General features: G+C 47.1%; 1 protein-coding gene across 1 annotated transcript in view; it reads left to right on the top strand.

The window, feature by feature from the left end:
• The window catches only part of EFHD1 (EF-hand domain family member D1), a 42847-nt gene extending 30883 nt beyond the window's left edge, over positions 1-11964 (top strand). The window contains exons 3-4 of the mRNA XM_081813378.1: positions 470-604; positions 10670-11964. Of these exons, the coding sequence (XP_081669504.1) occupies positions 470-604; positions 10670-10804 (270 nt within the window). The 3' untranslated portion in view covers positions 10805-11964. The remainder of the gene's footprint in view (positions 1-469; positions 605-10669) is intronic.
• Positions 11965-14470: the final 2506 nt, after the last annotated feature.

Genomic DNA, 14470 nt, shown 5'->3' with positions numbered 1-14470 from the left:
AAAAAAAAAAAAAAAGAAAGAAAGAAAATAGTTTGTATAGGTCTATTGGATTGTTTTCTTTCGTGGCCAAAAACTAGGACACTGCCAGTTTTTTGCTTTTATAGACAATGCTTCTTAAACTATTGTGCAAATGTTTCTGAGGGACAGATGCCCCGGCATTGGAATTAATGGTTGGAAAGGTGAAAGCATTTTATTTTTGGTAAATTTTTCCAGAGTACCCTCCAAAAAATTTGAATCGGTTTACATTCCCTTCCACTGGATATGAAGGTGCCCATTTCCCTATGTTCTTGTGGAAAATGGGCATGTGGTTTATTTTTTGACAGTGTGATAAGGGGAAAATAATTGGCCCCGTGCACATATTTATACCCGTTTTCGTATTCTTGGCAATCACGACTTTCCCCTGGGCTGGCGGGGATTGCTGTAAGTCTCCGTGAGGGTGACCTGGACTCTGATGCACCCTTTCCTGCAGTTCCTGCTCATATTCCACAAGGCCGCCGCTGGGGAGCTGGAAGAGGACAGCGGGCTGATGGCGCTGGCCAAGCTCTCCGAGATCGATGTGGCCCAAGAGGGTGTCAAAGGTGCCAAGGACTTCTTTGAAGCTAAGGTGGGTGCTTCTTGTGCAGGACCGTCCTCCCTCCCTTCACCCTGCCCAGCAGGAGCTCAGTGTCTACCTCATTCACTTGCCCAGGACAAGCAGAACGGCAGTAGCTTAAGTGTGTGTATCGTGTGTGATTGAAGGGGGATGAGTGTGTCTGCATGCAATCTGAAAATGCGAAGCAAAATGGAAAAACGATCAGATGGTAAGTGCCTTCCATCCTGGTTTCTGATCTGAATGGGTTTGCTGGTACGAGGCTCTGGATTGACTCTGGATCCAGACTTCCCAGAAGAACTCCTCTCTGCCCCAAGCCACAGTTGAATTAACTGGAGCAGATGCCTCTACCTTTACATCTTAAGTGAACAAGTGAACAATGGGGCCAGAGGAGGGCGCCCCGGTGGCCTGCCCCTGCCCCGATTGGAACCAGTACTTACTCCACTGACAGTGGTTCGGGGTTGGAAAGCAATCTCCAGTGGGTGGCCCCAGAGCCCTTCTGGGTGCTTCCATTCATTCACATGTTCATCCCATCATCAGACATGTTTGGAGAGCCTCCCCCTGGCTGGGCGCTGTCATATTCATCTCCACAGAGTACCCCTGCAGAAAGAGAAATTAGAGAGCCCTCCAAAGCCCCGGTCAGCCAGAGTAGTAGAGTGCAGTGGGGGAGGGCTGCCTGGGGTCAGATCCTGCCTCCTCCACTGACCCTGTTACCGCTCTGTGCCTCAGTTTTCTCATCTGTACGATGGGGGCGATAATAGGATGGCTATGAGGATTAAATGAGCTCACCTATAGAAAGTGTTCAGCAAGTGCCTGGCTCACTGTGAGCGCTCGATACGTGATAGGAGCTGTTGGGACTCCCTCCCGTCCCAGATGGAAGCCAGCCTCTTGGAGAGTGTTCGCTTATTCCAGGAGTGTGCCCAGAGACACAGTGTCCCTGGCAAACATCCTGGCCATGCTGGCCCCCGAGTAGGACTGTCTCCTTACATCCCCATGATGCCACTTAGAGACCGGGTCAGGCATCATTCTGCCAATATGTAGACTGTGAATCATGGCGGACCCCTAACACCTGCATTCCTCCTGCCATCATCTCAGGATTCTCGGGACAGGCCAACCACATATGGCGCCTTCAACGCCAGCATCCTGGGTCCAATCCTGAAAGTGGTTTGGCCCTTCCTTGCTGACTTAGCATTGATTCAACACAGCTCTGGCAATGCCAGGCACCCCAAGCTCTGGAAATACAACTCCTTCACGGGGAGGTAGTGGACAAAACTTGCCTTCCCCAGGACGCACATAGTCTAGGGAGGAAAACAAACTCTCAGCCTTGAAAGAGAGGGAATAGAGAGGAGGGATGGGTGAATTCTGGAAGGATGGGTCCTCTCCATTCATTGCCCGATGAGCCAACACTTGCGGATCTTTCATGATGCCTTGGGCAGGGGCCTAAGATTGAGACCCAAGTCACTGCTGCAACTCAGCATTCCATGCTCTTGTTAAAGTCTGCACGAAGTCTCTGGGAACGATGAAGAATCTTGTAACCCGATTCCGATCCTTGCTCTGGTCTCCACCCCGTGTGCATTTCTTCAAATAACTGCCATGCCTTTTCACCACTGGGGCCTAGTGCCTGCTATTTCTCCACCTGGAATACCCAACCGAAGGCCTCTTCCTGGAAAACTCTACTCCTTCCATGTTTAAAGAGTGGAGGGAGCAGAGTTTGGCTGCTTTTCCTGAGAAAGTCCACCCTCTTCTGTGTGCAGCTACTACGAACAGAAGTGGTGTTACAATGTATCTGTTCAAGGGGCGCCTGGGGGGCTCGCTGGGTTCTTGAGTTTGGCTCAGGTCCTGATAGGCATGGAGCCTGCTTAAGATTCTCTCCCTTTCCCTCTGGCCCTCCCCTATTCTCAGACATTTTTGGTGAGAGTGCAGAAATTGTCCCAGCTCTTCAGAGAGCAGTTTGGGGCTGGCTGTGAATGCTTCGTATCATTTACTTCTGGGATTCTGCCCCTAGGATTTTATCCCTTAGAGGCACTCATGCAAATAAACATAGACGTGTAGACAGGGATTTTATACAGCATTAACAGAAAAGTTGGAAACAACCAGAGCTTCCATTGTCAGGGAATTGAGCCCCTGGTGGCACGCCCGCCCACTTGCACATCCTGAAGCTATCGGAGAATGAGGTGCAGCCGCACTCGTGTGTGGACAGATGTCCAAAACAAAGGAAGCAGAACATTATGTTTGAAACCCAATTTTGTTAAATACTAAATACGACCTGGATAATTACATACCCAAGTCTCAGTAATAGCTATGACTGACTGAGGGACTTCTTTTTTATATTTTTGGAATGGAATAGTTTTATAATGTGTGTGCATGATTTTTATAAGGAGGAGAAAAGATTAAAAGAATAACAACGAAATGTTTTGAACTTGTTGTATGTCTGCCTCCTCAACCCAGACTCAAAGGCAGAGAGGTGTGTTATCTTTGTAATTACAGAGCCTGGCTCATAATGGCCCTCACTAAATGTTTGCATGACTGACGAATGGAAGGCATCATCACGCCGATTTGGGAGAGGGCCATCAAGGAGCTGACATTTGCGACAGATGTTCAGAGATGAATGGGGATTCACCTTGTAATCAAGGGAGGGCATTCCTGCCGTGGGAACAGCAAGCACAAAGGCTCCGAGGCACAGAGGGTAAAGAACGTTGGGAAGCTGGCCCCCGTCCACACCGGATGCAGTTGCACAGGGAGCTCTGGTCTCCCTTGAAGGTCAGGCCTCCCCAGCCTGCTAACCACCAGAATTATCTGCAGACCAGCTTTTCAGGTCCCCCTACCCCCCACCCCAAACCTACTTTGGATTTTCCAGGGTAGGGCCCAGGTACCGTGGAGCTGACTGAGCTCTGCACAGCCTTGCTTGGGAAACAGGGCTACAGGTGCCGGGGGCCCTCAGAGGGCCTCCACCTGACCAGCGCTGCATACTGGGGATGGACTGGCCTGGGGAGAAGCTGGAGTCAGGCGGCTTCTCCAGATGTCTGGAGAATTTTAGGTCCATCAAAGGTAGTGACAGTGGAGCTGGGGAGGATCCCAAACTAACTAGCACTCTCAATACTTAATGACTGCTTGCTTGGAGGTAGATAGTAAAAAAAAAAATGCCACTAGGACTAGTCTTGTGGAGCTGTGTAGAGAGGGGGTGATGATATTTTAAAAATCAAGACAGGGAAGTGCCCCCCTTCCCCCATGGGAATGGTTTGAGGAAGGGGATGGTATGCCCTTTCATTTGAAGGGCACCATGGGGGTGCCTGGCTGACTCAGTCAGAAGAGCATGTGACTTTTGATTTCAGGGTCATGGGTTCGAGCCCCACATTGGTGTAGAGATTGCTTAAATAAATTAAAAAAAAAAAAATGAAGGGTACAATGTTGGTTGTAAATAGTTTCATTCGTGTTCTGTGGGACAGAACTTGGTCATACCTGGCTGCATGGGAGAATACCAAATGCCTTTCTTCCTCGGGATCTGTGTGCCCAGCTGTAATTCTGCTGCTAGGAAGGATGGGGACGCTAGATACTGAGGGTCGTGGAATAATCTTCCACACTTGTCCGTTGCTGAACCAAGCACTGGCAAGAGCTGGAATACCATTACCCTGACTGGGCTTTCTTCTGGAGCCCAGGGTCGGGTCCGTCTCCCCAGACCCTCGGGCCATGTGCCAGGGGAACGTCTTGGAGGATGAGAGAAGGGAGGAAATGAATAGCCTTCATGGACGCCCGACTACACAGACCATGGGATCCGCCTTCACAAGATACAAGTAGCACCTCGAGAATTAGAGGAGAGTGACTATGGTAGAACACAGCGGTGACTGGACCGTGGGGAAGGATGTAAGCAGAGACACAAGGAAACCCTGAAGAAAAATGCCATTTTGGAGGACAGGAGCACTTTTAAGAAAAGTTGAAGTCAGATGAGGCCAGAGTGGGGGTCTTGGGTCTGGCAAGCGGGTCAGTTGGAGATTTTTGAGAGACCAGGTTCCCTGTGGAGGGCAGATGGCAGTAGGGTAAGAGGTGAGTGGGAACTGGGGAGGAACAGCCTGACTTTTCTGTGTAGATGGCTGGCAGAGGAGTCCTGGACAAAGTGGGGATGGTAGCTTGGGATTAGAGAAGAACTTTTGGTTTGTTGTTGTTGTTTTTAAACCTAGAGTAGACAGATGTTGGTGTGTTTTTAGAGCCCAGGGAAGTGGTCCACAGAGAAGAAAACATGAAGACACGGAGTGGGGTGATTGTCGAGACAGGACTCACAGACCATAGAATCAAGGAGAGAGGTAGACTTTTTTTTTTTTTTTTTAAAGATTTTATTTATTTGCCAGAGAGAGAGAGAGAAAACAAGCGGGGGGAGCGGCAGAGGCAGAGGGAGAAGCAGGCTCCCCGCTGAGCAGGGAGCCCTACGTGGGGCTCGAATCCAGGACCCTGCGATCATGACCTGAGCCGAAGGCAGATGCTTAACCAACTGAGCCACCCAGGTGTCCTGGCTTTTTTTTTTTAAGATTTTATTTATTTATTTGAGAGAGAGAGCGAGAGAGCACAAGCCGGGGGAGGGGCAGAGGCAGAGGGAGAAGCAAACTCCCCGCTGAGCAGGGAGCCCTACGTGGGGCTCGAATCCAGGACCCTGCGATCATGACCTGAGCCGAAGGCAGACGCTTAACCTACTGAACCTCCTGGGCGCCCCAAGAGGTAGACTTTTATAGTGGAGAACAAGGACCCCAAGTGAGGGAGTTACAAGGACCGCTCCCCCTCTGACCTGGCCAGCGATAGTGGACAGGTGGGCCTTAGGGCTGTGCCTTATCTAACGCTCACACAGACACTCCGGAGGGAGGTGGTAGCATCGTGCTCTGCAGCTGAGGACTGAGACTTAGACAGTGGTTTGTTGGTGAATGTTTAGCAACTGGCTCTCTGAACAGAGTACGCATGTACATATATGCCTACGTTTATTATAAATTTTAATGATATAAAGGATAGATAGCACACAATTTACAAATAATAAAGTATATACTACTTTAATTATAAATTCCACATAGTCTATTGATTCTCAAAGAACGACTCCTTGATTTTTGCTGGGCTCTATCTGTTGCCAGCCTATGGTTGCAACTGACAAAAGAATCTAGGTCCAACATGAATGTTGGTTGATATTTTGTTTAAGTTAACTCATAAGAAAAAGTGACGGGACATATGTCAGAATTTCATTCATTCCTCAATGATGTGAGCAACTTCTTTGCTGAATTTTTTTTTTTTTTAAGATTTTATTTATTTATTTGAGAGAGAGAGCATGGAAGGGGGCAGAGGGAGGTGGAGAAGCAGACTCCCCGCTGAGCAGGGAGCCCGATGTGGGGTTCCCTCCCAGGACCCTGGGATCATGACCTGAACCGAAGGCAGACACTTCACTGACTGAACCACCCAGGTGCCCCGTTGCCGAATTGGTAATAGTTTTCAAGTACTGGAAGAATATTCCCTGAATTTCTTTGGAGCTATTCATAATATAAAGGCTACAGACACTACACATTTTTCAGCTTAATCTGCATTTTTAACATTTCCCTTTCTTAAGAAAAGATTGTCAATGAAACAATAAATCAAGCCCTACTTTGTAGCATTTTGTTGGGTTCCAAGGTGTAAATACTCCCACTAGGGTTGCTTGCAAGCTTCCAACAGGATGTTGCTGAAAGTAGATTTGGAGTCACAGTGCATTATTGTGTAGGATTCCCACCTTAGAGATATAACTGAAACAGACAACCTCCAAAACAGAAAGAGTAAAATGTAGCAAGATAATCAAGAAACAATGACTTTGTAATATTTATTTCTTTTGTTTCTAATATAATTTATAGATTTATATAATTTAACTTTTAATATATTTTTTAAAGATTTTATTTATTTGTCAGAGAGATAGAGAACACAAGTAGGGGGAGTGGCAGGCAGGGGGAGAAGCAGGCTTCCTGCTGAGCAAGGAGCCTGATGAGGGACTCAATCCCAGGACCCTGGGATCATGACCTGAGTCGAAGGCAGACGCTTAAGCGACTGAGCAACCCAGGAGTCCCTATTTTTTTTTTAACTTTCAATATTTAAAAGCCAGCTCATAAAATTCCTGAAAACCAAACAAGGAAAAAAATAAATAAAGGTGAGGAGAGGTGTCAAGGCTAGACAAAGGGACCTGGGGTCCAAATTTTCAGCCTGAGTCCGGGGACAGAGGTTGATGAGAGTCAGCATGAGCCGGGCTCTACTCTAGGCAATTAAATCTGTCTTCTAGTGACTCTGATGTAGGGAGCCAGAAGAGAACTGTTTGGGACAGAGCAGGGCCTCAAGTGCCTAAGAAATACCTGGGAAATTTTGAAAACATAATTTCCTAGTCCCTAGCCCTAGGGATTCTGATTCGGAAAGAGTAAAAGCATGTAAGACTTTGTGGTTAATATTTTCAGAGAGATCCTGTGTTCAAACATGGACCCCTGTGCAGTGCAGGGAGAAGGTAGGAAGGGATGTTACCATTTTTCATTGAGATGTGAGAATCTGCATTGTGCTACCAAGGAGATAATGGATTGAAAACCAGAACGGACAGGATAAAGAGCATTGTTGGAAATGGTAAATCTCAGCTGCATTGGCAGAGAAGTGAATGAGTGAGCCAGAGAATACACAAGGTGACACCCAAACGTGGAAGCTCATGATGGAGAAAAGATGATGGACCCAGGAACATGCTAGTTAAAAATAGTGAGAGGTCAGGGCACCTGGCTGGCTCTGTCGGTAGAACGTGGAACTCTAGATTTCAGGGATCGAGCCCCATGTTTGGACTTGGAGCCTACCTAAAATTAAAAAAAATAGAGGTTAGGACACATTGATGTAAAATCATTAAACACTGAATGAAAGGGAATGCTTTTTTATAAATTTGAGATAATAGGTAGACAATGTGATGAATTGTAAAGACATTTAGGTTAACTCCCCCCACCCCAAAAAAACAGTTAAGCTGGGGAATTTAGGGATTAATTCTTCAATGTTACACATTTTTTTCAATGTCACAAACTAGTTCAGACATACTGAAAAAGATTATATCACGTTCATTCTCTAAAGCCATCATGATTCTGATAACATCAGATAAAAACACATCAGAAAAAATATTAATGTAATGAATATAGCGGTGAGAATCTTAAAACATTTGAAGTTTGGGGGCGCCTGGGTGGCTCAGTCATTAAGCATCTGCCTTCGGCTCAGGTCATGATCCCAGGGTCCTGGGATCGAGCCCCACATCGGGCTCCCTGCTCAGCGGGGAAACCTGCTTTTCCCTCTCCCACTCCCCCTGCTTGTGTTCCCTCTCTCGCTGTGTCTCTCTCCGTCCTATAAATAAATAAATAAAATCTTAAAAAAAATTTTTGAGGTTTATGTTAAGACTGCAGGGATAATTTTTAAAAATCTCATAGGTATCAAATATGAAAAATGTGATCATTTCAGTGAGATAATCTCAAAACATTTGGTAAGTTTAATACTCATTCATAGTAAGACATTTAAAAATACGAAAAAAGGGGCGCCTGGATGGAGTCGGTTAAGCATCCGACTCTTGATCTCAGCTCAGGTCTTGATCTCTGGGTCATGAGTTCAAGCCCCATGTTGGGCTCCATCCATGGTGGGCGTAGAGCCTACTTTAAAAAAATAAATAGGGGTGCCTGGGTGGCTCAGTTGGCTGAGCATCCTACTCTTGATTTCAGCTGAGGTCATCACCTCGGGGTTGTGGGATGGGCCTGCATTGGGCTCTTTGCTGGGGGCTTGGGGGTGGGGAGTCTGCTTCCCCTCTCCCTCTGCCCCTCCTCCCCACTTACACGCATGCACACTTGCTCTCTCTCTCTCTCTCTCAAATAAATAAATAAATAAATCTTTAAATAAATAAATAAATAAAAATGTGAAAAGAATGTGCTTAGTTGGGGCGCCTGGGTGGCTTAATCGTTAAGCGTCTGCCTTCCGCTCAGGTCATGATCCTAGGGTCCTGGGATCGAGCCCTGCATAGGGCTCCCTGCTCAGTGGGGAGCCTGCTTCTCCCTCTCCCATTCCCCCTGCTTGTATTCCCTCTCTCTGTGCCTGTCAAATAAATAAATAAAATCTTTAAAAAAAAAGGGGGGGCGCCTGGGTGGCTCAGTCGTTGAGTGTCTGCCTTCGGCTCGGGTCATGATCCCGGGGTCCTGGGATCGAGCCCCGCATCGGGCTCCCTGCTCCACGGGGAGCCTGCTTCTCCCCCTCCCACTCCCCCCCTGCTTGTGTTCCCTCTCTTGCTGTCTCTCTCTCTGTCAAATAAATAAATAAAATCTTAAAAAAAAAAAAAGAATGTGCTTAGTCAACATAATGGGAGAATACTTTCCTCGTTAATATCAAGGCATTCCTTAAGCAGTAATATTAAATAATGTAGTGCAGGTGCAGAAATAAAATTAGTGGAACAAGATAGAAAATAGTAAAAACAGACCTTCTCCATGTGGGAATTTAGTACATGAAGAAGATAATTTTCAAATCAGTGGGGAAATAATGGGCTATTCAATAAAAGGGTGTTGAGAAAATTGGCTCTCCACTTAGGAAAATGAAGTAAAATCCTTCTATTACATATATTCCTTCACTAACATATAGTGTGGGTGACTTTAAGAGCTGAATGGGAAAATAAAACTAGAAAAATATGAGAGGAAAATGGGTTTAGAGCCCTGGGATATAGAAGACCTTAAACATGACATAAGAGAGAAAAGCCAGGGCGCCTGGGTGGCTCAGTTGGTTAAGCGACTGCCTTAGGCTCAGGTCATGATCCTGGAGTTCCGGGATTGAGTCCCACATTGGGCTCCCTGCTCAGCAGGGGGTCTGCTTCTCCCTCTGCCCTCTTCCCTCTCGTGCTGTCTTTCATTCTCTCTCTCTCAAATAAATAAATAAAATCTTTAAAAAAAAAAAAAAGAGAGAGAAAAGCCATGGGGCACCTGGCTGGCTCAATTGGTAGAACATGTGACTCTTGTTCTCGGGGTCTTGAGTCCTGAGTTCAAGCCCCGCCTTGGGTGTGGAGCCTATTTAGAGAGAGAGAAAGAAACCAGAATGGAAGTGGTTGAAGATTCTGATTACATCAAAATTTGAATATTCCCATGGCCTCAGATACTGTGAAGTTAGACAAGCAAAAGACTAAATAACTGAAAAATGTGTAACGGGACTAAGTCTAAATTTGTAAAGGATGGCAAAGTGGGAAACCCCAGGGAAATGGGTAATTCAGCAAAAAGGATATAAAAGAAGATGCCAGGTTTGTGGGTTTTTTTCCCTATCAGATTGGCAAACAGGAGAAAGGTTACTGATAAACGTTGGCGAGGCTGTGGGGAAATGAGTACCCACATTCCATGATGGTGGGGGTGTAAATTGGAACAGCTACTTTGGAGAGCAATTTGGCAATCTTTACTAAAATAACGTGCAGACCCAGTGGGTTTGGGAATTTTACCAAATTGATGAGACACTGAGATGGGAAAAAAATGAATCGGTTCCAGAATAGAGGGTTTTAAGATGGATGTATCTGAAACAGTATAATTACAGATAAACTTGGTTTAAAGAATTGGCACCAAATCCCATTCACAACATCCCCCCAAACACATAATATTTGGAAGTCAATTCAGAATGATTGATATATTGTAAAGGTATCCGTTTGCCCCCGGCAGAATGGTGCAGTTGCAATCAGAATCCCAGCAGGGAGTTCATTTGGTTTGGGTTTTTGTTTTCTCCCGCTAGAACAAAACAATATTATTGTGAAATTAAAGGTTGACATAGAAGTGGGTAATAGGCAGGATATTAAACAGTGTACCAGAAAAGAAGTGAAGTGGAAAGACCAGCCCTAGCAGGTAGAACCATGTATAACACAGTGGCAAATAAAGCGATGGCATCCTCAGTAATGGATGAAGTAAACTTCTGAAGAGGAGTCTTTGCTCTGGGGGGTGAGGGGGTCCTGCCCCGAAGCAGGACCAGGCTCCCATGTCACATGGCCCCAGCCAACTGAGTTCTGTTAGATGGGCTGCTCCATCTCCAAGTTTTCCTCCCCTCCCTCAGTCTGTTGGTTTGTTTTTGCTGCAGGTCCAAGCTTTGTCCTGTGCCAGTAAGTTTGAAGCTGAGCTAAAAGCGGAGCAAGATGAGCGGAAGCGGGAGGAGGAGAAGAGGAGGCTCCGCCAAGCGGCCTTCCGGGAGCTCAAGGCTGCTTTCAGCACATAGTTGGGCGACCTTGACCTCCATCCACCCAGTGCCTCACAGATGCCCCCGAGAGTGCTGGCTGGGCATCCTCACCCCTGCCACTCCTGCCCCCCAGCCAGCCTTCGCACCCACCACCCGATGCAAACTCAGCCTCATGGGGCGACAGCCAAGGCTCTCGTCCCTGTGTGGGAGCCCCTCCCAAGGGTCCTGGGATGAGCCAACTGCCCCCCCTTGCTTCTCTTTCCTGCCCTCCTCCTGCTGTAGCCAGATCGTGCGTCTACTTGGCAACTTGTACTTTTTCCTTGTGCCTTTGCCGTTCTGCATCGAAGAGTGTTACTTTGTGCAGATATTTGTTTCTTTGCTGGTCCTCAGAGGAGATAGCCCCTGGAGGGCTCTGATGTTAATGTCACCCCATTTTCTTGGGTAATTCTCTGCGCCTCTCCTCTCTGGGTCTCCCTCCCCTTTGTTTCTTATCCACCTTCCCTGTTTTCATTCTGAGCCTGATTCTGCCAGTTGCTTTTGCTGCTTCTGTCTTTTGATGATGGTGAGGTTGAAGGCAAACCAGGCTGGACCACTGCCTGTCCCCTCTTCAACAGGGGGAGTGGCATGCTGCTGAGATGACAGAATAGTAGAAAAATAGAACATTCTGTTCCTATCACCTTTCTCCTGTCCTTGTAGCATTCCCCACGGACCCAACCTCTTCATTACTCCCTCTATTCATGTCTTCTCATTTCAGCCTTTCCTCCTGCTCTTAAATACTGTCCTACTCACCTGTAAGAGTAAAAGAAAAATCGGAAGTGATACTAATGCGTAGAAGAATCCCTGTTAATTCTGACTATGCAAATTATATTGTAGCAGACGCCTACATTCCCAAGTGACAAATCCAGAGCTTTTCAAAACCCCCAAAGTCATGACCATCCTCATCTGGCCAGTTTCCAGCTTTTGCTCCCAAGACATTGAGGTGATGCTGTTCTACACCCAGGGCAAATTTTTATATGTTGTGCGTTCTTGGGATTGCTCGCAAATACCAGGGGTTTGCTGTATTTTTAAAAATACTTCCCAGCATCATATTTATTACTTTTCTTTTGTAACTGCTGTCTTTACAACAGGAAAACATCTGCATTTCTACTTTACAGCTGTCTCTTTTTAAATAAACTGTGCAAATGGACTTTGCCATCACATCCATGTGCTTCTAGTCTTCTTTGATTTGGGGGGAGAGAGTGTTCTTTGCAGGGGCCACATCCATCCCAGGCTCCTGTTTGACACCAGCTCCTGGAAGTAGAGTTAGGAGTGGTAACTGGAGGGTCAGCTTTCCTCAGGGGCATTCTGCGTATTGAGGTTGTGTGTCAGCCGCTCACCCCCTTCCCGTCCCTGAGGATTCTCTCAGCCGTAGGTAAAATCTGCGGCTTAAATTCTCTTGCCTCCTAGACCCCTTGAAACTCTGATGAGGGCCAATGACCCCTCCCTCCTTCCCATGTAGATTCTGGGGCATTTGGGGACCTGAGTAAGGACCTCTCTCCTAAGAGAACACCCATAGCTCCCCAGGGAGGATCGTTTCGGTTTTCGCGCAAAATCAAGACCTACGATTCTTGGGCATTGTTTTTCCAGGTAGGGTCACCCTCCAACCTCCCCACCCGAGGAAGTGGACACGAAAAAGGAACGGAGACACTCTGACCATACAATCCAGGAAGCGTGCTTGGCATTTTCTCAAACAAGCTGAGAACCTCTGTCTACAAAAAAAACCCACACATGAATGTTTATAGCAGCTATTTCTTATTTTCCAAAACTTGGGAGCAGCCAAGATGTTTTTCGGTAGGTGAATGGATAAACTGGTACATTTGTACAATGGAATATTAATTCAGCCATGAAAAGAAATATTAGCAATGAAAAAAAAACTGAGCTGCCACAGAACGACAGAGGAAACTTAAAATGCATATTGCTAAGTGGAAGAAGCCAGTCTGGAAAGGTTACACACGGTATGACAAAACTATGAAAACCATGAAGTAAAAGTCAGGGGTTTTGAGAAGGAAAGAGGGCAGGATGAATAGGTGGAGCACGGGGGATTTTTAGTGGTCCTATAGTTATCCTATAGAGGTCATTATACATTGTCATTGTCAAAACGCACAGAATGCACAACACTAAAAAGCATCCCCTGATGTAAACTGTGGACTTCAGTTAGTAATAAGGTATCAATATGGGCACATCAATTGTAACAAACATACGCTAATGCCAGATGTTAGTAATGGGGGGGGGCAGGGAGAGAGTATATGGGAAGTGTACTTTCTCCCAAGTTTTTCTGCAAATCTGAAACTGTGCTAGGGGCGCCTGGGTGGCAGAAGCTAGTAGCTTAGCTTCTCTGATCCTCAGTCTTCACCTGTAAAACACAGATTATGATCATCGACCTGGCCGATTCCAAGCCTGGCACTTACTAGTGCTCAGGACATAATTGGTTCCCTCTCTATCTTCCCACTTGCACGACTGCACTCCTGTTTCCTCCTGAGCCCTGGGTCTCCAAAGTCAGGGGCAAAGGATCCCAGGCCAGGGTGGCCCAGTTCTGGCTGCTGCCTTGGCCCCAAGCACAGGTGCCTTCTTTCTCACTTTGTTCTTTTGAGGCTCCTGACCCCACCAGCCCAGGGAGATTCCTGCCGCAGCGCCTGCCCACCTGCCACACCCCCTGCAGCTGCCACTTGCTGAGCCCTCCCTGCTGGATCACTGGATCACGTGACCCGACACCTGTGGCCTTGCCCCTGCTCAGATTTCTGCCTGCTCACCCTGCCTGCCCACCAGGCCGGATTCTGGTCACATCTCTGCCCATAGGGCTGACTTATAGGAACAATGGTTCCATAGCTATCCCCAGGGTCCTGTGTTGGTGGGAGGTCCTGGGGTGCAACTTAGGGTTCCACAGCTTAGGGAAGTCCTGAGGCTAGACCTTATCGGGTCAGTTTCCCCTCCCCTGCATCCTTTCTGAAACCAATCACTTTTAGAACTCTGCCACATGGTATTGGAAGTGTACAGCGCTCTTGCCTTTTTGAAGGGCAATTTGGTAGACTGTTAAAATTGAAAATTGTGGGCACCTGGGGGGCTCAGCTGGTTAAACAACTGCCTTCAGCTCAGGTCATGATCCTGGAGTCCCAGGATCGAGTCCCACTCAGGCTCCCTGCTCAACAGGGAGTCTGCTTCTCCCTCTGACCCTCCCCCCTCTCATGTGCTCTCTCTCTCATTCTCTCTCTCTCAAATAAATAAATAAATAAAAGCTTAAAAAAAATTGAAAATTGTAGGGGCACCTGGGTGGCTCAGTCAGTGAAGGGTCTGCCTTCAGCTCAGGTCATGATCCCAGGGTCCTGGGATCGAGCTCCACATCAGGCTCTCTGCTCAGCGGGGAGCCTGCTTCTCTCTCTCCCTCTGCCTGATGCTTTGCCTGCTTGTGCGCGCTCTCCTCTGTCAAATAAATAAATAGGGGAGCCTGGGTGGCTCAGTTGTTAAGCGTCTGTCTTCGGCTCAGGTCATGGTCCCAGGGTCCTGGGATCGAGCCCCGCATCGGGCTCCCTGCTCCACGGGAAGCCTGCTTCTCCCTCTCCCACTCCCCTGCGTGTGTTCCCTCTCTAGCTGTCTCTCTCTCTGTCAAATGAATAAATAAAATCTTAAAATAAATAAATAAATAAATAAAATCTTTAAAAAATTTTAAAA

The sequence above is a fragment of the Leptonychotes weddellii genome, chromosome 3 (assembly GCF_054177405.1).
Source record: "Leptonychotes weddellii isolate Sample4059 chromosome 3, ASM5417740v2, whole genome shotgun sequence".
NCBI lineage: Eukaryota > Metazoa > Chordata > Mammalia > Carnivora > Phocidae > Leptonychotes > Leptonychotes weddellii.
This window is presented reverse-complemented; position numbering and strand designations above follow the sequence as displayed.